Source organism: Scyliorhinus torazame, chromosome 7, assembly GCF_047496885.1.
Source record: "Scyliorhinus torazame isolate Kashiwa2021f chromosome 7, sScyTor2.1, whole genome shotgun sequence".
Taxonomy (NCBI): Eukaryota; Metazoa; Chordata; class Chondrichthyes; order Carcharhiniformes; family Scyliorhinidae; genus Scyliorhinus; species Scyliorhinus torazame.
The window spans coordinates 31763397-31787273 of record NC_092713.1 but is presented as its reverse complement, the minus strand read 5'-3'; the positions used below and the strand labels follow the sequence as shown (position 1 = coordinate 31787273).

At 46.0% G+C, this 23877-nt stretch overlaps 1 protein-coding gene across 1 annotated transcript in view; it reads right to left on the bottom strand.

Annotated features, from left to right (window-relative positions):
- The window catches only part of rpap2 (RNA polymerase II associated protein 2), a 152415-nt gene that overhangs the window by 86621 nt on the left and 41917 nt on the right, over positions 1-23877 (bottom strand). The window contains exon 9 of the mRNA XM_072510486.1: positions 20193-20273. Within this exon, the coding sequence (XP_072366587.1) occupies positions 20193-20273 (81 nt within the window). The remainder of the gene's footprint in view (positions 1-20192; positions 20274-23877) is intronic.

Genomic DNA, 23877 nt, shown 5'->3' with positions numbered 1-23877 from the left:
TCTCCCCCCGAGTACTCCCCTCCACTTCCTGGAACCCCTCAATGCTATGGCCAGGGGTTCAATCGCCAGTGCAAACAATAACGGGGACAGAGGACATCCCTGCCTCGTCCCTCTATGGAGCCGAAAATAGTCAGACCCTCGTCCATTCGTGACCACGCTCGCCATCGGGGCCCTATACAGCAACTGTACCCACCTGATATACCCATCCCCAAAACCAAATGTCCTCAGCACCTCCCACAAATAATCCCACTACACTCTATCAAATGCTTTCTCGGCGTCCATCGCCACCACTATCTCCGCTTCCCCCTCTGGTGGGGGCATCATCATTACCCCTAGCAGCCTCCGTATATTTGTAGTCAGCTGTCTCCCCTTCACAAACCCAGTTTGGTCCTCATGAACCACCCCCGGGACACAATCCTCTATCCTCATTGCCATTACCTTGGCCAGAATCTTAGCGTCCACATTCATGAGGGAAATGGGCCTGTAGGACCCGCATTGCAGTGGGTCTTTTTCCTTCTTTAGGAGGAGCGATATCGTTGCCTCTGACATAGTCGGGGGCAGCTGCCCCCTTTCTCTCGCCTCATTAAAGGTTCTCATCAGTAGCGGGGCCAGCAAGTCCATATATTTCCTATAGAATTCAACTGGGAATCCGTCTGGTCCCGGGGCCTTCCCCGCCTGCATGCTCCCAATCCCTTTCACCACTTCCTCCGTCTCGATCTATGCTCCCAGTCCCACCCTCTCCTGCTCCTCCACCTTAGGAAATTCCAGCTGATCCAGAAAGCACATCATTCTCTCCTTCCCATCCGGGGGCTGAGCTTCATATAATCTTTCGTAAAATGCTTTGAACACTCCATTCACTCTCTCCACTCCCCGCTCCATCTCTCCCTCCTCATCTCTCACCCCCCCTATCTCCCTCGCTGCTCCCCTTTTCCTCAGTTGGTGGGCCAGCAGCCTGCTCGCCTTCTCCCCGTATTCGTACTGTACACCCTGTGCCTTCCTCCATTGTGCCTCTGCATTACCCGTAGTCAACAAGTCAAATTCTACATGTAGCCTTTGCCTTTCCCTGTACAGTCCCTCCTCCGGTGCCTCCGCATATTGTCTGTCCACCCTCAGAAGTTCTTTCAACAACCGCTCCCTTTCCCTACCCTCCTGCTTTCCTTTATGTGCCCCAATAGATATCAGCTCCCCTCTAACCACTGCCTTCAGCGCCTCCCAGACCACTCCCACCTGTACCTCCCCATTATCATTGAGTTCCAAGTACCTTTCAATACACCCCCTCACCCTTAAACACCCCCCCTCATTCGCCAATAATCCCATGTCCATTCTCCAGGGTGGACGCTGTTGTTTTTCTTCCCCTATCTCCAGGTCCACCCAATATGGAGCATGATCCGAAATGGCTATAGCCGTGTACTCCGTCCCCATCACCTTTGGGATCAGTGCCCTTCCCAAAACAAGGCTTCATGCACACTTAACAAGTCATCCTTCTGATAAATCTTATCCATAAAACGTAATAGAGTCTCCAGACCTTCTTCTGAATTTAATTGTTCCAATTCCAGTTCTGCAAACACTTTGCTTTGGATTTTACTCTCATAAGGTAGAGAAAGAGCCAATGCCATACCTTGTTTCCTCTTTCCCAAGGCAGTTACCTTAGTCCACATAACAACTGCACTTCTCCATTGGTCGTACAAACCCCTTTCAGAAAATAATTGTGGCTAGTCATATCCGGCCATCTTTATCCTAGGTTCAGCCATATTTTCTTTTTTCCTTCTCACTCGCTCCTTGGTTGATGCAGAATTTTTTTTTTTCCTGGAAAAGTATCTTTCAACCCTTTGCATTTACACAGCAACCATCCTCTGCTACCACTGCTAGCCTCTGGCTGCTGTTGAGTAAAGGGTCAAGAGATCTGTTCCTTTTCCCAAACACCTTCATTGTTCTTTGAACACACTCAGCACCAAATTCTATCATCACATCACATGCTCCAAAGGCCACCTGTAGCCTCTTTACATACCAGTGCCAATTATTGGATCAATTGGGATCAATGAGACATCTAATTGGAATGTTTCTTAACCCATTCCTTAACAATGAGGACTTGGGATTCAATAAGAAAAACAGAAATCTGAGGTTTAAAAGGATGTCGTAAACATTATGAGTGAAGGTGATCCAAGGTATAACATCCCGCCCAAATATTTTCTTTAAAGACCACAAAACATAGGGAGTAGTTCATTCAGTTTTGTGTCTCTTTGATTACATTGCCTCAGTATGGATGCTAAGTATTATGGATGCAGGAAACCAACACAGAATTATAAATTATTCTGGAGTAAATGACTGGTGGATTACAAAGCAAGAAAAAAGTTAACAGAAAATAAACAGGGGCAGCGAATAATTTAGGAGATACAAGCAGCTAGAAATCAATATACAACATTAAGGTCTAGTCAGGAAACAGGAGACATGTCCATATTTTGCATTGGAGGTATGGCCTTGTACGCTAAAATAATACTAACTTTCACATAATTCATAGTTTTACTCATGATTAATTAGGTACAGGTGCACTATCCCGTGAAGAATTTAAAAACATACACACTTGTGCAACTCCTCTCTTCCTTTTTGTAACAGCTCATATTCCACCGCCTCAGACGGAACAATGAGAATCCAGGAATAGCAATGCAGAATGCACAGTAATTGTAAGTTTAAATCTTCCTGGCTTGAATAACACTGACTTTCACGCTATTTCCATGACATTTGGGGTGTTTTTGTCTGAAATGTCTAATCAAAATGAGCAGTTGGTCCCCAGCCTATGCGGAGGCTCCACTGGTAAACATCCAGCTGCACGGATGATGGAATCATCTTGACAGACTGTTCAAATGTAACATCCTAGCTAAGCTGCCATGAGATACAATGGAAAAGACAGCTTAAATTCACCTGGGGTAACAATGCAAAATACTCGTCAAAGCATCTTCATTCCTGTATTCTACAAGGATCCTTTGTTGATCACAGTTTCAGGGAGCCTCATAACAAAGGGATGCAGACATCCATATAAATTAACGGAACCTCTCTTTATATTGACTGGCAGCAACCTAACACCCAATACATCACTATCGAGCTACAGTGTACAAATCAAGTAATGTGAAGAGGTGGTTGACTTGTTCAAGTACATAAATATAGGTCTCTTGGTGCATTAATATCACCAGGTTGCTCAATGGCTATGCAGCCAAGCTTCTCCAAACAAAAACCTTTGCTCAGCCACCAGTCCCAAAGCAACCGCCTGTCACAGTGCAATCATCTTATTGTGACCATATTAAAAGGAGGGCTAAAAGCATACAACCTAAAGGTGTGGCAGATTTATGTACACAGGAGCAGACAAAGGCCAATCTCTTTGAAAGCAAGCTGCACCTTAGGGCCAGATCCTCAGATGAATAAAGCTTTCAGTGCAGGGACAAGCACAAAATCATGAGTAAAAGTGGTCCATTAATTCTAGTCTTCAGCTTATGGTTAACAATTATAGTATTAAAGTTGTCACCGAAAGAAAAGTCCAACATTCCTGCAGGAAAGTGAAGGCAATCAAGAAACACTAGCATGACTTTTAATGGGATGATACTAGCACGAGTGACTTGTATTAAGAATGCCATCACAAAATTCCATTACGTATCACTTCAAGCGTCTGGTTAAGATATCAGTACAACATAGAGGAGACCTCAATAATCTAAAATAAAAGCTCTGAATTCAAACAGACTCAAAACGTTAACTCTGTTTTCCTCTCCACAGATGCTGCCAGAGCTGCTGATTATTTCCAGCATTTTCTGTTTTTATCTCAATAATCTAAACTCGCTTTCATCAGTTAGCTTTTCATAAATGTTGGAAACTCATGACGTGAATGCTAAAACAAGTTTGCTAATCTCAGAAAAATTACAACACATACAAAGAATCATACAACAGCCCCATCATGCTTCCTTCCAGCTAGTCCCAGCAGTATCCAATTAGCCCCATTCCCCTGCTAGTCTCATAACACATTTTTTTGCAATCCAGTATTTTATAATTCTCTTTTGAAAGTAATTGTGGAATTTGCTTGTACACAATATGTATTTTTAGCAGATCTCTCATGGTAATGCTCTTGGCAAATCGGATGATGTTTGTAAGGATTTAATCTGTTGCACATTACATGGTAGGACACTTATCCTTTTGGTAAGGCTGGCTGTGTCCTTTAAGAAATCTAATTGTGAAGTAATTGTTCAGGTGATTCAGCGGTTAACTGTTGTTGCTTAAGAATCAGCTCCAGACTGTAGCGGCTTAGCAGTTGTAAGACTGTTTCATATCTGTAACAAGTGATATATCTGTCTGTACATACGTGGACATGCCATTTTTAACATGGCCAAATTACCCATGATATTCTTCATGTTAAGACAGGTAATACATCCTTTAGGACCACATTATACCAAATAATGCAATAGTCCTCAGTGAAAGTTGTGGTTACGTTCCTGAAAAATCACAACTATAAGTGAAATGACTTCAAGCAAATCATAGGTTCCCATAGGAATCAATATATTAAAGCCTTAAATTTTAAAGGTTCCTTCAGATATTTCCCACCAAGAAAAAACTATGCACAAGTTGTGACACTGTACCATACATTTACAGCACTGTGCATTCCTAGTTGAAATAACTTGAAAAATAAAGTACATCACTAAATATATAACAAATATAATATCCGATTGTTTTTAGAAATTGCACCCTTCCCCAGGACAATAGATTAACCAGTCTCCATCTAGTGGCAAGTAGCAACTGCAGTCCAAGGTTATCTGCACTGACTATTTTCTGCCACCAGATGGGAGCCCAGGACTTCAGAGCGAGTTCAAAATTAAAGCCAGGGGCCAGGCGAGGAGCGACTGAAGAACAGATCTCAGGGACTAAGGTAAGAACAGAGACCAGGGGGGAGCTGGCAAGGGAAAGAACGGAAGCACTTAGACAAAGGTCATGTGATTGGGAAGGCCACAGAAGTAGTAGTTTGTGGCAAAATATGTTAAAGTGAAATAGCAAAGTTAAATGGATATATTGACACTACGGAAGTGAAATATTAAGTGAGCTGAAATTAAGCGATCCAACATTAAGCGAGGACTTGCTATACTACAGAATTAGCTTTTTAAAGCCACAAATTCCAATATTTAAATAACTACTAGGCTATGCCAGAATTTAATTGCTCGTCCAGTTGTAGGTTGCAACCCTGTGAACATAACAAGGAAGCCCCTCAGCATGCCCGCCATTCAAAAAGGATCATGGCTCATCTTCAACTCAACTCCACTTTTCTCCCAATCTCTCAGGATCTAAAAATGTAATGATCTCAGCTCATTGTACTCAATGGCTGAGCATTCACAGGTCAAGCATTGCGCAGGTCAAGGAGACACAGCCTGAATGAGTGAGACACAGACAGAGTGAGAATTTGGTAATTTGGTGCAGTGAGGTAATTCGGTGAAGAGTGAGAGAAGGTGCTTTTTCCCCGACTGTTTTGTTCTCTCTCTTTCTCCGGGCCTAATTTCGGGAGCCGTTCAGAGGAGGAGGAGCAGTCTCTGTGAGTATAAAAACCTAATGCTAACTTCGTTTTCCAGTTTTCTTTCTCCAAAAGTGACGTCAGAGGGAAGCTGTGATCTGATTGGTTGATAGCAAATCTGCCCCAAATTTAAAAAAAAAACACAGCTAAACTCGTAAACTTAAATTAAACTAATTAATTAATTAGTGATGGCTGGTCAGGTGATGTGCTTGAGCTGCTTGATGTGGGAGCTGGCAGATCCCATTGCAAGCTGCAGCGACCACATCTGCAGTAAATGTTGGCTGCTCGAAGAGCTCCGGCTCAGAGTTGATGAGCTGGAGTCTGAGCTTCAAACATTGAGGCACATCTGGGATGGGGGAGACTTACCTGGACACTGTGTTTCAGGAGGCAGTCACACCTGTCAGAGTAAGTAATTTAAATCCTGCCAGTGGCCAGGGACAGCAGGGTATGACTGCAAGTCAGGCAGGTAAAGGGAACCTGCAGTCAGGAACTCAGGAGCCTCAGCCCTTGACCCTGTCCAACAGGTATGAGGCACTTGCTCCCTGTGTGGATGGCGAACAGGGCTGCAGGAAGGATGAGTCAGCTGACAAAGGCACCTTGGTTCAGCAGACCATTCAAGGGGAGGGAGTAAATAGGCAAGTTGTAGTTGTAGGGGATTCTATTATCAGGGGGATAGATAGTATCCTTTGTGAGCAGGATAAAGAGTCCCGCATGGTATGTTGCCTGCCCGGTGCTAGGGTGCGGAGCATCTCTGACTGGCTTGAAAGGATACTGGAGAGGGAGAGGGAGGAGGAGGATCCAGTTGTTGTGGTCCATGTCGGTACCAACAACATAGGCAAGTCTAGAAAAGAGGACCTAGTTCGAGATTATAAAGAGCTAGGATTCAAATTTAAAAACAGGTCCTCAAGGGTCATCATCTCCGGATTACTGCCCGAGCCACGTGCAAATTGGCATAGGGAGGCAAGAATAAGGGAAGTTAACACATGGCTGAAAGAGTGGTGTGGGAAAGAGGGGTTCCTTTTCATGGGACACTGGCATCAGTTTTGGGACAGGGGGGACCTATACTGTTGGGATGGTCTCCACCTGAGCCGAGCTGGAACCAGTGTTCTGGCGAAAAGAGTAAATAGGGTGGTCAATAGGACTTTAAACTAGAGATGGGGGGGGGGGGAAGGGAAAGTCAGGGAACCAAGAGGTGAAGTAATTAGTGGGAAGCGTAGCTGCTTAGGAATACAAAAAAGCACGAAAAGACAAAACTCAGGAGAGGTTACGATAGTACCCATCCCACAAAATATGACACAGTGTATGGAAAGGCTCAGTAAACCAAGGTCCGCCACACTAAGAAAACAAAAAGGGACAGTCAATAGAGAATTAAAGGTGCTATATTTAAATGCGCGCAGTGTACAGAACAAGGTAGATGAGCTTGTGGCCCAGATTGTGACTGCCAGGTATGATGTGGTAGGCATCACAGAGGTGGTTGCAGGGGGTTCAGGACTGGCATTTAAACATCCAGGGATTCACAACCTATCGAAAAGACAGAAAGGTGGGCAGAGGGGGCGGGGTTGCCTTGTTAATTAGGAATGAAATTAAATCAATAGCACTAAATGACATAGGGTCAGATTATATGGAGTCTGTGTGGGTAGAGTTGAGGAACCACAAAGGCAGAAAAACCATAATGGGAGTTATGTACAGGCCTCCTAACAGTGGTCAGGACCGGGGGCACAAAATGCACCACGAAATAGAAAGTGCATGTCAGAAAGGCAAGGTCACAGTGATCATGGGGGACTTCAATATGCAGGTGGACTGGGTAAATAATGCTGCCAGTAGACCCAAGGAAAGGGAATTCATTGAATGTTTACAGGAGGGCTTTTTGGAACAGCTTGTGATGGAGCCCACGAGGGAACAGGCCATTCTGGACTTAGTGTTATGTAATGAGCCAGACTTGATTAAAGATCTTAAAGTAAGGGAACACTTAGGAGGCAGTGATCATAATATGGTAGAATTCAATCTCCAATTTGAAAGAAAGGTAGAATCAGATGTAAAGGTGTTACAGTTAAATAAAGGTAACTACAGGGGCATGAGGGAGGAACTGACGAAAATCGACTGGGAGCAGAGCCTAGTGGGAAAGACAGTAGAAGAGCAATGGCAGGAGTTTCTGGGAGTAATTGAGGACACAGTACAGAGGTTCATCCCAAAGAAAAGAAAGGTTATCAGAGGGTGGATTAGGCAGCCATGGCTGACAAAGGAAGTTAGGGAATGCATCAAAGCAAAAGAGAAAGCCTATAATGTGACAAAGAGTAGTAGGAAGTCAGAAGATTGGGAAGGCTACAAAAACTAACAGAGGATAACAAAGAGAGAAATAAGGAAAGAGAGGATCAATTATGAAGGTAGGCTAGCCAGTAACATTAGGAATGATAGTAAAAGTTTCTTTAAATACATTAAAAACAAACGGGAGGCAAAAGTAGACATTGGGCCGCTCCAAAATGACGCTGGTAATCTAGTGATGGGAGACAAGGAAATAGCGGAGGAAATAAATAAGTACTTTGCGTCAGTCTTCACAGTAGAAGACATGAGTAATATGGGGGGGGGGGGGGGGGGGGGGAAAGAGTTAACTGGGTTGCTGCTGCTAAGGAGAAGGGGGAGCTGTTATGGGATGGGGTGGTCGAGGCGGGAGGGCGCCGTCGGGGGGGATACACAGGTACGTGGAAACCGGGTGAGGAGCTGGGTTAAAAAAGGGGATGGCTAGTCGACAAGGGGCGAGGGGGGTAAAGAGCCCCCCAACCCGGCTGATCACGTGGAACGTGCGAGGGCTGAACGGGCCGATTAAAAGGGCACGGGTACTCGCACACCTAAAGAAATTAAAGGCAGATGTGGTTATGTTGCAGGAGACGCATCTGAAACTGATAGACCAGGTCAGACTACGTAAAGGATGGGTGGGGCAGGTGTTTCACTCGGGTTTGGATGCGAAGAACAGGGGGGTGGCTATCTTAGTGGGGAAACGGGTACTGTTTGAGGCAAAGTCCATAGTGGCGGATAGTGGGGGTAGATATGTGATGGTGAGTGGCAGATTGCAAGGGCAGGCGGTGGTTCTGGTGAACCTATATGCCCCGAACTGGGATGATGCAAATTTTATGAGGCGTATGTTGGGACGTATCCCGGACCTGGAGGCGGGAATGTTGGTAATGGGGGGAGACTTCAATACGGTGCTTGATCCAGGGCTGGACCGATCGAGGTCCAGGACCGGGAGGAGACCGGCAGCGGCCAGGGTGCTCAAGGACTTCATGGAGCAGATGGGAGGGGTAGACCCCTGGAGATTTAGTAGGCCTAGGAGTAAGGAGTTCTCATTTTTCTCCCATGTCCACAAAGTATACTCACGGATAGACTTTTTTATCTTGGGAAGGGCACTGATTCCGAAGGTGACAGGGACGGAATATACGGCCATAGCTATTTCGGACCACGCTCCACATTGGGTAGACCTGGAGGTAGGAGAGGAAAAAGAACAGCACCCACTCTGGAGAATGGATATGGGCTTATTGGCGGATGAGGGGGTATGTTTAAGGGTGAGGGGGTGCATCGAAAGGTACTTGGAGCTTAATGACAATGGAGAGGTTCAGGTGGGAGTGGTCTGGGAGGCGTTGAAGGCGGTGGTTAGAGGGGAACTGATATCCATAAGGGCACATAAAGGGAAGCAAGAGGGTAAAGAAAGGGAGCGATTGCTGAAAGAACTTTTGAGGGTGGACAGGCAATATGCGGAGGCACCGGAGGAGGGACTGTACAGGGAAAGACAAAGGCTGCATGTGGAATTTGACCTGCTGACCACGGGTAAGGCAGAGGCACAGTGGAGGAGGGCACAGGGTGTACAGTATGAGTATGGAGAGAAGCCGAGTCGGCTACTGGCCCACCAATTGAGGAAGAGGGGAGCAGCGAGGGAGATAGGTGGGGTGAGAGATGAGGAGGGAGAGATGGAACAGGGAGCGGAGAGAGTGAACGGGGTGTTCAAGGCATTTTATGAGAGGTTATATAAGGCTCAGCCCCCGGAAGGGAAGGAGGGAATGATGTGTTTCTTGGATCAGCTGGAATTCCCTAAGGTGGAGGAGCAGGAGAGGGCGGGACTGGGAGCACAGGTTGAGATGGAGGAGGTGGTAAAAGGGATTGGGAGCATGCAGGCGGGGAAGGCCCCGGGACCGGACGGATTCCCGGTGGAATTTTATAGGAAGTATATGGACCTACTGGCCCCGCTTTTGACGAGAACCTTTAATGAGGCTAGGGAAAGGGGGCAGCTGCCCCCGACTATGTCGGAGGCAACGATATCGCTCCTTTTGAAGAAGGAAAAAGACCCACTGCAGTGTGGGTCCTACAGGCCCATTTCCCTTTTAAATGTAGATGCTAAGCTCCTGGCCAAGGTGATGGCGACGAGGATAGAGGTCTGTGTCCTGGGGGTGGTCCACGAGGATCAAACTGGGTTCGTTAAGGGGAGACAGCTGAACACGAACATACGGAGGTTGCTAGGGGGAATGATGATGCCCCCACCAGAGGGGGAGGCGGAGATAGTGGTGGCGATGGACGCCTAGAAAGCATTCGACAGAGTGGAGTGGGATTATCTGTGGGAGGTGCTGAGGAGATTTGGTTTTGGAGAAGGGTATATCGGATGGGTACAGCTGCTGTATAGGGCCCCGATGGCGAGCGTGGTCACGAACAGACAGAAGTCTGATTACTTCTGTCTTCATAGAGGGACGAGGCAGGGGTGTCCCCTGTCTCCGTTACTGTTTGCATTGGCGATTGAGCCCCTGGCCATAGCACTGAGGGGCTCCAGGAAGTGGAGGGGAGTACTCAGGGAAGGAGAAGAACACCGGGTATCCTTGTATGCAGATGATTTATTGCTGTATGTTGCCAACCCAGTGGAGGGGATGCCTGAGATAATGCAGACACTCAGGGAGTTTGGGGAATTTTCGGGGTACAAATTGAATATGGGTAAGAGTGAGCTGTTTGTGGTGCATCCGGGGGAGCAGAGCAGGGGAACAGATGACTTACCGCTGAGGAAGGTAACAAGAGATTTCCGGTACTTAGGGATTCAGATAGCCAGAAGTTGGGGAACCTTACATAGGCTTAAATTAACAAGATTGGTGGAACAGATGGAGGAGGATTTTAAGAGATGGGACATGGTGCCCCTGTCACTGGTGGGTAGGGTGCAGGCGGTCAAAATGGTAGTCCTCCCGACATTCCTTTTTGTGTTTCAGTGCCTCCCGGTGATGGTCACGAAGGCTTTTTTCAAGAGAATTGAGAAAAGTGTCATGAGTTTTGTGTGGGCCGGGAAGACCCCGAGAGTGAGGAGGGGGTTCTTGCAGCGTAGCAGGGATAGGGGGGATACCGAGCCTAAGTGAATACTACTAGGCCGCCAATATCTCAATGGTGTGTAAGTGGATGGGAGAAGGGGAGGGAGTGGCGTGGAAGAGATTGGAGATGGCGTCCTGCAAGGGAACCAGCCTACAAGCAATGGTGACGGCGCCGTTGCCGTTCTCCCCGAAGAAATACACCACAAGTCCAGTGGTGGTGGCAACACTAAAAATTTGGGGGCAGTGGAGACGACATAGGGGAAGGACGGGAGCCTCGGTGCGGTCCCCGATAAGAAATAACTATAGGTTTGTCCCGGGGAGAATGGATGGGGGATTTGGAGCATGGCAAAGAGCTGGGGTTGTGCAACTGAGAGATCTGTTCGTAGACGGGATGTTTGCGAGTCTGGGAGCGCTGACGGAAAAATATGGGTTGCCCCAAGGGAATGCATTTCGGTACATGCAACTGAGGGCCTTTGCGAGGCAACAGGTAAGGGAATTCCCGCAGCTCCCGACGCAGGAGGTTCAGGATAGAGTGATCTCAGGAACATGGGTGGGGGATGGTAGGGCGTCGGATATATACAGGCAAATGAGGGACGAGGGGGAGATCATGGTGGATGAGCTGAAGGGGAAATGGGAAGAAGAGCTGGGGGAAGAGATTGAGGAGGGGCTGTGGGCTGATGCCCTACGTAGGGTAAACTCGTCGTCCTCGTGCGCCAGGCTAAGCCTGATACAATTCAAGGTTTTACACAGGGCGCATATGACCGGAGCACGGCTCAGTAAATTTTTCGGGGTAGAGGGTAGGTGTGGGAGATGCTCGAGAAGCCCAGCAAAACACACCCACATGTTTTGGTCATGTCCGGCACTACAGGGGTTCTGGGTGGGGGTGGCAAACGTGCTTTCGAAGGTGGTGGGGGTCCGGGTCGAGCCAGGCTGGGGGTTGGCTATATTCGGGGTTGTAGAAGAGCCAGGAGTGCAGGAGGCGAAAGAGGCTGATGTCTTGGCCTTTGCGTCCCTAGTAGCCCGGCGAAGGATATTGCTTATGTTGAAGGAAGCCAAACCCCCGGGCGTGGAGACCTGTTAAATGACATGGCAGGGTTTATAAAACTAGAACGGATAAAGTTCGCACTAAGCGGTTCGGCTCAAGGGTTCACCAGGCAGTGGCAACCGTTCATTGACTACCTCGCAGAACGATAAAGGAAATGGGAAGGTAACAGCAGCAACCCGGGGGGGGGGGGGTTAGGCTATGTATATTGGATTGTTTGATTTTATTTTTGGAGAGTTATTATTTTCGATATGGCAGTTGCCATTTAGTTTATATCTTATTTATTTATTTGTTAAAAACGGCCACTGTTAATTATACTGTTTTATTGTTGTAAAAAGGAAAACCTTTGTATTGTTTTGTTTGGCCAAAAAATTTGAATAAAATATATATTTTTTTTAAAAACCTGTTAGAGTTCTTTGAAGAGATAACAAATAGGTTAGACCAAGGAGATCCAATGGATGTTATCTATCTTGACATCCAAAAGGCCTTTGATAAGGTGCCTCACGGGAGACTGCTGAGTAAAATAAGGGCCCATGGTATTCGAGGCAAGGTACTAACATGGATTGATGATTGGCTGTCAGGCAGAAGGCAGAGAGTTGGGATAAAAGGTTCTTTTTCGGAATGGCAACCGGTGACGAGTGGTGTCCCGCAGGGTTCAGTGTTGGTGCCACAGCTGTTCTCTTTATATATTAACGATCTAGATGACGGGACTGGGGGCATTCTGGCTAAGTTTGCCGATGATACAAAGATAGGTGGAGGGGCAGGTAGTATGGAGGAGGTGGGGAGGCTGCAGAAAGATTTAGACAGTTTAGGAGAGTGGTCCAAGAAATGGCTGATGAAATTCAACATGGGCAAGTGCGAGGTCTTGCACTTTGGAAAAAAGAATAGAGGCATGGACTATTTTCTAAACGGTGACAAAATTCATAATGCTGAAGTGCAAAGCGACTTGGGAGTCCTAGTCCAGGATTCTCTAAAGGTAAACTTGCAGGTTGAGTCCGTAATTAAGAAAGCAAATGCAATGTTGTCATTTATCTCAAGAGGCTTGGAATATAAAAGCAGGGATGTACTTCTGAAGCTTTATAAAGCATTAGTTAGGCCCCATTTAGAATACTGTGAGCAATTTTGGGCCCCACACCTCAGGAAGGACATACTGGCACTGGAGCGGGTCCAGCGGAGATTCACACGGATGATCCCAGGAATGGTAGGCCTAACATACGATGAACGTCTGAGGATCCTTGGATTATATTCATTGGAGTTTAGGAGGTTGAGGGGAGATCTAATAGAAACTTACAAGATAATGAATGGCTTAGATAGGGTGGACGTAGGGAAGTTGTTTCCATTAGCAGGGGAGACTAGGACCCGGAGGCACAGCCTTAGAATAAAAGGGAGTCACTTTAGAACAGAGATGAGGAGAAATTTCTTCAGCCAGAGAGTGGTGGGCCTGTGGAATTCATTGCCACAGAGGGCGGTGGAGGCCGGGACGTTGAGTGTCTTTAAGACAGAAGTTGATAAATTCTTGATTTCTCGAGGAATTAAGGGCTATGGAGAGAGCGCGGGTAAATGGAGTTGAAATCAGCCATGAGTGAATGGTGGAGTGGACTCGATGGGCCGAATGGCCTTACCTCCGCTCCTATGTCTTATGGTCTTATTCACAGCTCTCTGGGATAATGAGTTCCAACGATTCACAATCCTCTGAGTGAAAAACTTTCTCCTCATCTCTGTCCTGAATTGTTGACTCCTGATGTTGAGACTATGGTCCCTAGATCTGCACTCTCAAATTAGAAGAAACATCCTCTCTGCCAAACGTCTCATAATGTTGATGAAACATGTTTCATTGCATTCTTCTAAATTCCCAAGCACAGTCATTCTACTTACATTTCTCCTCAGGATAACCCTCCTCAGGGCAACCCTCTCCCTGGAAATTAATCGAGAGAACCTTTGTTGAGTTGAGCACATCTTTCCATGGGTACAGAGGCCAAAACTGCAAACAGTGTGTGGTTTCACTTTTGCGATGTACAATTCAGCAAGACTTTCTCACTCTTCAAATCCAACAGCACCACCAAAGTCAAGGCCAACATATATTTGCCTTCTTACCAGCATGTTAACTTCCTGGGCGGAATTTGCTTCCCCCCCACACCGGGTGGGAGAATCGCCGGGGTACCGCGCGTGTCCCACCACGCCGCCCCAACACCCGCATGCAATTCTCCTACCCACCCCCAAACCAACACGGTGAGAATCACGGCTGTCCATTCGGAGAATCACCACTCGCCGTTTACAACAGGCGAGTGGCGATTCTTCAGCCCGGATCGGCCGAGCGGCCTGCCCAACACGACGGGTTCCCGCCGGCGCGGTCCACACCTGGTCGTTGCCGGCGTGAACAGCGCGGGAACGCTGTGGGGGGGGGGGGGCCTCAAATGGGAGAGGCGGGCCGGCCTCTCTGAAGGAGGACCTCATTTCCTCCGCCGCCCCGCAAGATCCATCCGACATCTTCTTGTAGGGCCGCCTCGGGGAGGACAGCAACCGCGCATGCACGGGTTGGTGCCGGCCAACCCGCCCATGCGCGAGTGATGTCATTTACGCGGCGCCGCGTAACCCGGCGCGCGTAAATGACGCGACACCGCTCCTAGCCCCCCGGGGGGCGGGAGAATAGAGGGCTGGGAGCGGACTCCGATGCCGGAGTGAAACACTCCGGTTTTCACTCCGGCGTCGGCACTTAGACTCCCGATGGGAGAATTGTTCCCCCTGTATTTTGTGCACAAGGATATTCAAATTGCTCTGAACCCCACCATTTAATGTTCCTTGCCATTTAAAGAAAACTTACTTTATGTTCTTCGTACCAAAGTGAATAACGTCACATTTCACCACATTATCCATCTGTCATCTTTTGTGTACTCTCTTTGCAGGCACCTAGAGCCCCCCTCATAGGTTACTTTCTATCTAGCTTTGTATAGTCCACAAACGTGGAAATATTACATGTAGAGCCTTCTTCTGGCAAATAATAGATTGCAAATACCCAGTGCCCAAGCACTGAACCATGCAGCTGCACTAGCAACAGCCTACCAACCTGGAAAAAACAGTTACATAAAATGGTGGGGTTCAGAGCAACTTGAATATTGTTTAAAAAAAGGGAATTGTTAACGCACTAGTTTTGAGGTTACCTGTGTATAAACTAGAGATCGATAGAAGCTAAAAAACACATTAATGTACACAACTGATTGACATAGCTGCCTAAAACTAAATCCAGTCAATTCATTGAACTTTCTTGCACTAAAATATCTCTCGTCCCTGATAGGGCATAGGCAACCAACCATGTGTTGGTCCATGGCAATGCTTGGCAAGTACAGCAGTAGTTTGCTGTTGCCTTCTGCAGGTTCTGGCTGACCAGGACACTCTCCTCCACTTACCACCCGCCACAAAATATTGAAAGGATTTGCAAGTTGGCAATCAACCTGTTTGCCTGCATTATGAACGCACCTTCAAGGGCATCATGTCCTGGAGTGGGACCTGAACCCAAAGATTCTGGCTCAAATGTAGGGACACTACCATTGCACTACTAAACACCCATAGAACAAACTGCACTCTATTTTCCTGATCCAAAAGAAAATGAACTGGGTATAAATAATGTTTCACATAGATATCAATCAACACTTGAGAAGAGTCAATGTGGTTTTGTGAAAGGGAAATTATGTTTGACTAATTTAGCGAAGTTCTTTGAGAAAGTAACAAGCAATGTGGATAAAGGGAAACAGTGGATGTGCTGTATTTCGATTTCCAGAAGGCATTTGACAAGGTGCCACACCCAAGGTTACTACGCAAAATAAGCGCCCATGGTTTGGGGGTTACAGATCAGCATGGATAGAGGATTGGTTAGCTAACAGGAAATAGAGACTAGGTATAAATGGGTCATTTCCAGGTTGGCAAGATGTGACAAGTTCAATGCAAATGCCCCAATTATTTACAAATTTTATCAATAACTTAGATCACAGGACCAAATGTACGGTTGCTAAATTTACTGATGATATAAAGATAGATAGGGAAGTAAGTTGTGAAGAGGACATAAGGAGTCTGAAAAGGGAAACGGATAGGTTAAGCGAGTGGGCAAAAATTTGGTAGATGGAGTATAATGTGAAAAAATATGAACCCGTTCACTTTGGCAGGAAGAATAGAAAAGCAGCACATTATTTAAATAGAGAGAGATTGCAGAACACTGAGGTAGAGGGATCTGGGTGTCCTGGTACACGAATCACAAAAAGTTAATACCTAGGCACAGCAAATGATTAGGAAGGTAAATGGAATACTGCCCCTTATTACAAGGGAAATGAAATGTAAAAGCAGGGTTGTTTTGCTCCTGTTGTACAGGGGATTGGGGAGACCACATTCAGAGTACTGTGTACAGTTTTCGTACTCCTTATTTGTGAAGGAATATAAATGCATTATAAGCAGTTCAAAGAAGGTCCACTCAACTGATAACTGCTTCTGCTCCTAATTCATATGAAATGGACATGCTGGAGGACCAGTGGAGGCAACCACTGATATATTTAAGAAATAACTACGATGCCGCAATGAGGGCAGAGATCTCTCCCCAAGTGCTTTGTGTTGAAAGAACTAGTATGGGGCCAAATGATTTTCCTAATCTTCAATTATCTTGTGATCACTTCATGAATGCATGAATCTGTGTGTCCTGGACATACAGAGATATGCAAAGACACAGAGACGCACACAAACGCAATTTGTACATTTGTTACTACATTTTATAATTTCTCACAATTAATCCAGGACATTGGTCACTAGTCCAATGAAATGCACAGGATAATTTTGCAATGCAAATAGACATGGTAACAGTTTCTATTTTGGAGATAGAAATTGCTTCTAAGTGTTACTTAGTGTAATTACTTTTGTAATTCTTACATCCTGGAAATCTCCAAGAAACCCCCGAGATTAATTCCTTCAACAACTATGCAATTTGTGGTCAATCATCTCAACTCCAGAACATCACTGCAGGTGTTCTTCATAGTAGTGCCCTAGGCCCAACCATCTTCAATTGCTTCATCCATCGTAAGGTCAGATATGGGATGTTTGCAAATGACTACACAATGTTCAGCACCGTTTGTGACTCCTCAGATAATGAAGCTGTCCATATCCAAATGCAGCCAGATCTGCATTATCCAGGCTCGGGCTGACAAGTAGCAAGTTACATTCGTGCCTGGCAATGAACATCTCCGACAAGAGAGGATCTAACCACCGCCCCTTGACATTCAATGGCATTACCATTGCTGAATCTCCCACAAATCAACATCCTGGGGATTACCATTGATCAAAAGCTGAAGTGGACTAGCCATATTAATACTGTGACTACCAGGGCAGGTCAAAGGCTAGGAATCCTATGCCAAGTAACTCGCCTCTTGACCCCCAAAGCCTGTCCGTCATCTACAAGGCACAAGTCAGGAGTGTAATGGAAACTCTCCATTTGCCTGGATGAGTGCAGCTCCAAGAACACTCAAGAAGCTCAACACCATCCAGGATAAAGCTGCCCAGTTGATTGCTCCCCCTTCCACAAACATTCAAACCCTCCACCACCGATGAACAGTGGCAGCCATGTGTACCATCTACAAGGTGCACTGCAGTAACTCACGAAGGTTCCTTAGACAACATCTTCCAAACACACGACCACTACCATCTAGAAGGACAGGAACAGCAGGTCCTTGGGAACCCCACCACCTGGGGCTTCCCCTCCAGGTTACTCACCACCTGGACTTGGAAATATATCGCCGTTCCTCACAGTCGCTGGGGCAACATCCTGGAACTCCCTAACAGCACAGTGGGAATACCTACACCTCAACGACTGTAGCGGTTCAAGAACTCAACTCACCCCACCTTCTGAAGAGCAACTAGGGATGGGCAATAAATACAGGCCTAACCAGCGACGGCCACATCCCATAAATTAATTTTTTAAAAACTAAATAGTACCTCCAGTGGTGTGGAAAAGAAATCCCAAGGTGCTTCACAGAAGCATAATCAGGCAAAAATAGACAGCCAAAAAGATGGGTGACCAAAAGCTTGGTCTGAGGTTGGGGATCCAAGCTGCATTTTAAAATGCATAGAGATAGAGAAACAGAAAACTTTGGAAAATAAATCTGGTTTATTTTGGGAACACCGGCGGTGCAGTGGTTAGCACGGCTGCATCACGCCGATGAGGACCCGGGTTTGATCCCGGCACCAGATCACTGTCTGTGTGGAGTTTGCACATTCTCCCCGTGTCTGCGTGGGTCTCACCCCCACAACCCAAAAAGATGTGCAGGGTAGGTGAATTAACCACGCTAAATTGCCCTTTAATTGGAAAAAAAATTGTTACTCTAAATTTATCTTAAAGAAAAAAAGAAATATGGTTTAGTTGGCAGTAGGAATTGTCGCCAATGATGGGAGAAAGGGCTAGAGGGAAATGCAGAAGAGACTCGAGTTTTTTTAAAATATATTTTTATTAAACTTTTATCATTTTATACAAATCATAGTAACACATATAACAACAGAAAAGCAATAACAAAACAAAAAAAAAGAATCTTACCCCTCCTTAGATAGCCACGGTCGATTTTTCCCCTTTCTACCGTCTTTCTTTTTTGTCGGTATGAACCTTTTCTGAACACTGTGAAAGATCGCTCGGAAGGTTCTCCACTGTTCCTCAACTGCTTCACCATGAAGTCTTTGCTCCCAGTCTACCTTAGCTAGTTCTTCTCTCATCCCATTGTTATCGCCTTTGTTTAAGCACAAAACACTAGTGTTTGATTTTACCTTGTCATCCTCCAACTGTATTTTAAATTCCACCATATTGTGGTCGCTCCTTCCAAGAGGATCCCGAACTATGAGATCATTAATCAACCCTGCCTCATTACACAGGACCAGATCTAGGACCGCTTGTTCCCTTGTAGGTTCCATTACATACTGTTCCAGGAAATTATCACGGGCACATTCTATAAACTCCTCCTCAAGGCTGCCTTTACCAACCTGGTTAAACCAATCGATATGCAGATTAAAATCTCCCATGATAACCGCTGTACCATTTCTACATGCATCCGTTATTTCTTTGCTTATTGCCTGTCCTACCATCCTGTTACTATTTGGTGGCCTATAGACTACGCCTATCAGTGACCTTTTCGCCTTACTATTCCTGATTTCCACCCAAATTGATTCAACCTTGTCCTCCATAGCACCAATATCATCCCTTACTATTGCCCGGATGCCATCCTTAAACAACAAAGCTACACCACCGCCCTTAGCGTCCATTCTATCCTTTTGTATAGTCGTTTCATTAACTCCTTGTTTCATTATTTTCGTATGATAAGATTTGTACATGAGAATAAATATTTCAAATTCAAGACAGTGGGCAGCCAGGACATGGAGAGGGAGGTATGATATGGACAGCACAAACCTTTCAGAGCTCAAGTTTACAGACAGTGGAGGGTTGAAGCCTAGCTGGGAGAATATTGTCAGTGGAGTCTGGAGGTGACAAAATGCACGGATAGCATTTTGAAGCAGATATGGCGGCACTGTAGCATAGTGGTTAGCACTGTTGCTTCACAGCGCCACGGTCCCAGGTTTGATTCCCGGTTTGGGTCACTGTCTGTGCGGCGTCTGCACATTCTCCCTGTGTCTGCGTGAGTTTCCTCCGGGTGCTCCGGTTTCCTCCCACAAGTTCCGAAAGACGTGCTGTTAGGTAATTTGGACATTCTGAAGTCTCCCTATGTGTACCCGAAAGTGGTGACTAGGGGCTTTTCACAGTAACTACACTGCAGTGTTAATGTAAGCCTACTTGTGCCAATAAAGATCATTATATAATATATGCAAGACATAGATGGATGGGCAATGCAAGGAGGTGGAATTCGGCAATCACTGTGATTGAGGGGGCTTGGGGTAGGAAACAGCTTGATGCCAAATAGAACACTGAGGTTGCAAACCATGTAGTTTCAGCCAGTGGCCATGGAGAGGTGGGGAATGGAATTGACAGGAGTAAGGAGTCTATGGTACGAGTCAGAGACGACTGTCTTGGTCTTCGTCTTAGTGAGATAAAAGCCCATAAATTTGTTTCATTATTTTTAGAGGCTAGGAATCCAAGGAGAAACTAGTAGTGAAGGTGGGGACTTTCCATAATGAATATGGAGTAGTGGCTTATTTTGACAGAGGAGAGAAAGGCCCTTGCTTGCTGTGATTGAATCAGGTCTGACAATGGCTGGGAAGACAGAACATATACATCATACATACACAATTATAATTTGGGAGTGTAATCACTTACCTGAATGTTTTTACAAGACTACTTAGTTCAGAAGATATTTCAGACATCCCAAGTTGAAGAGGTCCCAATAATTCAGGTAAACTGGGAATGAAAAACATATTAAACTTTTAGAATTTCTATCAAATGTTTTGACCATTTTCTTTGGATGGTCCAGGTTAATGAAGCTGATATTAATATAATACATATGGGGAAAAAAACGCAGCATCTGTAGAGAGAGAAAGAGTTAATGTTTCAAGTCCAATCAATATGACTCTTTTTCAGAACTGAAGACATTACTTCTGCTTTAGGAACAATACCCACAATTATGTCCTTGCATAGTTTTCCTTAAAAAGTTGCATCTAATTTTAACCTGGCCTGCTAAGGAGGAGATACAGAGCTTCCCAGTGGTGCCAGCCTCCACACTGTTGGAGGATGTACTGACGACAGGGGGAATGGCGAAGGGGGTTGGGTCGGCGATTTATGGGTCAATTCTGAGAGAAAAGAAGGCACTGCTGGAGAGGATTAAGACAAAGTGGGAGGAGGAGTTGGGAGAGAGCATGGAGGAGTGGTTGTGGTGTGAGGTGCTACAGAAGGTGAATGCCTCAACTTCGTGCGCGAGGTTGGGGCTGATACAACTGAAGGTGGAGTATAGGGCGCACCTCACAAAAGGTGAAGATGAGCCTACTCTTTGAGGGGGTAGAGGATGTTTGTTACATTTCTACAAATATATAAAACAAAAAAGAGTGGCTAAGGTAAATATTGGTCCTTTAGAGGATGAGAAGGGAGATTTAATAATGGGAGATGAGGAAATGGCTGAGGAGCTGAACAGGTTTTTTGGGTCGGTCTTCACAGTGGAAGACACAAATAACATGCCAGTGACTGATAGAAATGAGGCTATGACAGTGAGGACCTTGAGAGGATTGTTATCACTAAGGAGGTAGTGATGGGCAAGCTAATGGGGTGAAAGGTAGACAAGTCTCCTGGCCCTGATGGAATGCATCCCAGAGTGCTAAAAGAGATGGCTTGGGAAATTGCAAATGCACTAGTGATAATTTACCAAAATTCACTAGACTCTGGGGTGGTCCCGGCGGATTGGAAATTAGCAAACGTGACACCACTGTTTAAAAAAAGGAGGTAGGCAGAAAGCGGGTAATTATAGGCCAGTGATCTTAACTTCGGTAGTTGGGAAGATGCTGGAATCTATCATCAAGGAAGAAATAGCGAGGCATCTGGATGGAAATTGTCCCATTGGGCAGGCGCAGCATGGGTTCATAAAGGGCAGGTCATGCCTAACTAATTTAGTGGAATTTTTTGAGGACATTACCAGTGCGGTAGATAACGGGGAGCCAATGGATGTGGTATATCTGGATTTCCAGAAAGCCTTTGACAAGGTGCCACACTAAAGGTTGCTGTATAAGATAAAGATGCATGGCATTAAGGGGAAAGTAGTAGCATGGATAGAGGATTGGTTAATGAATAGAAAGCAAAGAGTGGGGATTAATGGGTGTTTCTCTGGTTGGCAATCAGTAGCTAGTGGTGTCCCTCAGGGATCAGTGTTGGGCCCACAATTGTTCACAATTTACATAGATGATTTGGACTTGGGGACCAAGGGCAATGTGTCCAAGTTTGCAGACGACACTAAGATGAGTGGTAAAGCAAAAAGTGCAGAGGATACTGGAAGTCTGCAGAGGGATTTGGATAGGCTAAGTGAATGGGCTAGGGTCTGACAGATGGAATACAATGTTGACAAATGTGAGGTTATCCATTTTGGTAGGAATAACAGCAAAAGGGACTATTTAAATGATAAAATATTAAAACATGCTGCTGTGCAGAGAGACCTGGGTGTGCTAGTGCATGAGTCACAAAAAGTTGGTTTACAGGTGCAACAGGTGATTAAGAAGGTGAATGGAATTTTGTCCTTCATTGCTAGAGAGATGGAGTTTAAGACTAGGGAGGTTATGCTGCAATTGTATAAGGTGTTAGTGAGGCCACACCTGGAGTATTGTGTTCAGTTTTGGTCTCCTTACTTGAGAACAGACGTCCTGGCACTGGAGGGTGTGCAGAGGAGATTCACTAGGTCAATCACAGAGCTGAAGGGGTTGGATTACGAGGAGAGGTTGAGTAGACTGGGACTGTACTCGTTACAATTTAGAAGGATGAGGGGGGATCTTATGGAAACAAATAAAATTATGAAGGGAATAGATAGGATAGATGCGGGCAGGTTGTTTCCACTGGCAGGTGAAAGCAGAACTAGGGGGCATAGCCTCAAAATAAGGGGAAGTAGATTTAGGACTGAGTTTAGGAGGAACTTCTTCACCCAAAGGGTTGTGAATCTATGGAATTCCTTGCCCAGTGAAGCAGTAGAGGCTCCTTCATTAAATGTTTTTCAGATAAAGATAGATAGTTCTTTGAAGAATAATGGGATTAAGGGTTATGGTGTTCGGGCCGGAAAGTGGAGCTGAGTCCACAAAAGATCAGCCATGATCTCATTGAATGGTGGAGCAGGCTCGAGGGGCCAGATGGCCTACTCCTGCTCCTAGTTCTTATGTTAGCGCTGCGGGGGGTGCCCCGCAAACCACGTTCATATGTTTTGGTCCTGTCCAAAGCTGGAAGGGTATTGGAGCGAGGTTTTCAGGGTAATTTCGAAGGCAGTACATGTGAGGCTTGAGCCGGGTCCTCTGGAGGCCATATTCGAGGTATCGGATCGGCCGGGGTTGGAAGTTGGTGCGGAGGCAGATGTTGCAGCCTTCGCCTCGCTGATCGCCCGAAGGCGGATCCTGTCGGGGTGGAGGTCAGTCTCTCCACCCTGTGCCCTGGCGTGGCGACGGATCTATTGGAATTTTTAATGTTCAAGAAGGTGACGTTTGAGTTGAGGCTAGGGATGGAAGGGTTCTACAATTCATGGGCTTTGTTCATTATGCTCTTTCAAGAATTGGATGACATCGAACATGGGGGAGATGGCTATGTATGGCTGGACGGTGGATTCCTTTTCTTTGATGTTTGTATTTAAAATGTAGGGGACTGTTTGGGGGTTGGTGGGAGGAGGGGATTGTTGACCAGGGGTTTGACATTGTATTTGTTATTGCTGATTGTTTGCTGGTGGGTTTAAATTTGGATGAAAGTGTGAAAAAGGAGGCGAATAAAAATATATTTTTTAAAAAAAATAATTCTTGGGATGTGGGCATCGCTGGCTAAGGAATTTATTGCCCATCCTCAACTGCTCTTCAGAAGGTGGCGGGAAGATGCCTTTTGAACTGATGCTGTCTATGTGGTGTAGGTACACCAAATGGTGTGTTAAGAAAGGAGATCCAGGATTCCAACCCCGAGACAGTCAAGGAATGGCGATATATTCCCAAGACAGGGTGATGGGTGGCTCAGAGGGAAACTTCCAGGTAATGGTCTTCCCATGTCCCTGCTGTCCTTGTCCTAGATAGTAGTGATTGTGGGTTTGGAAGGTGCCATCTGAGGAGGCTTGGTGAGTTTCTGCAATGCATCTTGTAGATGGTACACACTGCTACTACTGTATGTAGGTGGTGGAGGGAATGAATGTTTGTGAATGGGGTGCCAATCAAGCAGGCTGCTTTGTCCTGGGTGGTGTAAAGTTTCTGAAGTGCTTTTGGAGCTACATTCATCCAGGCAAGTGGAGAACATTCCATCACACACCTGATTTGTGCCTGCAGATGGTGGTCAGGTTTTAGAGTCAGGT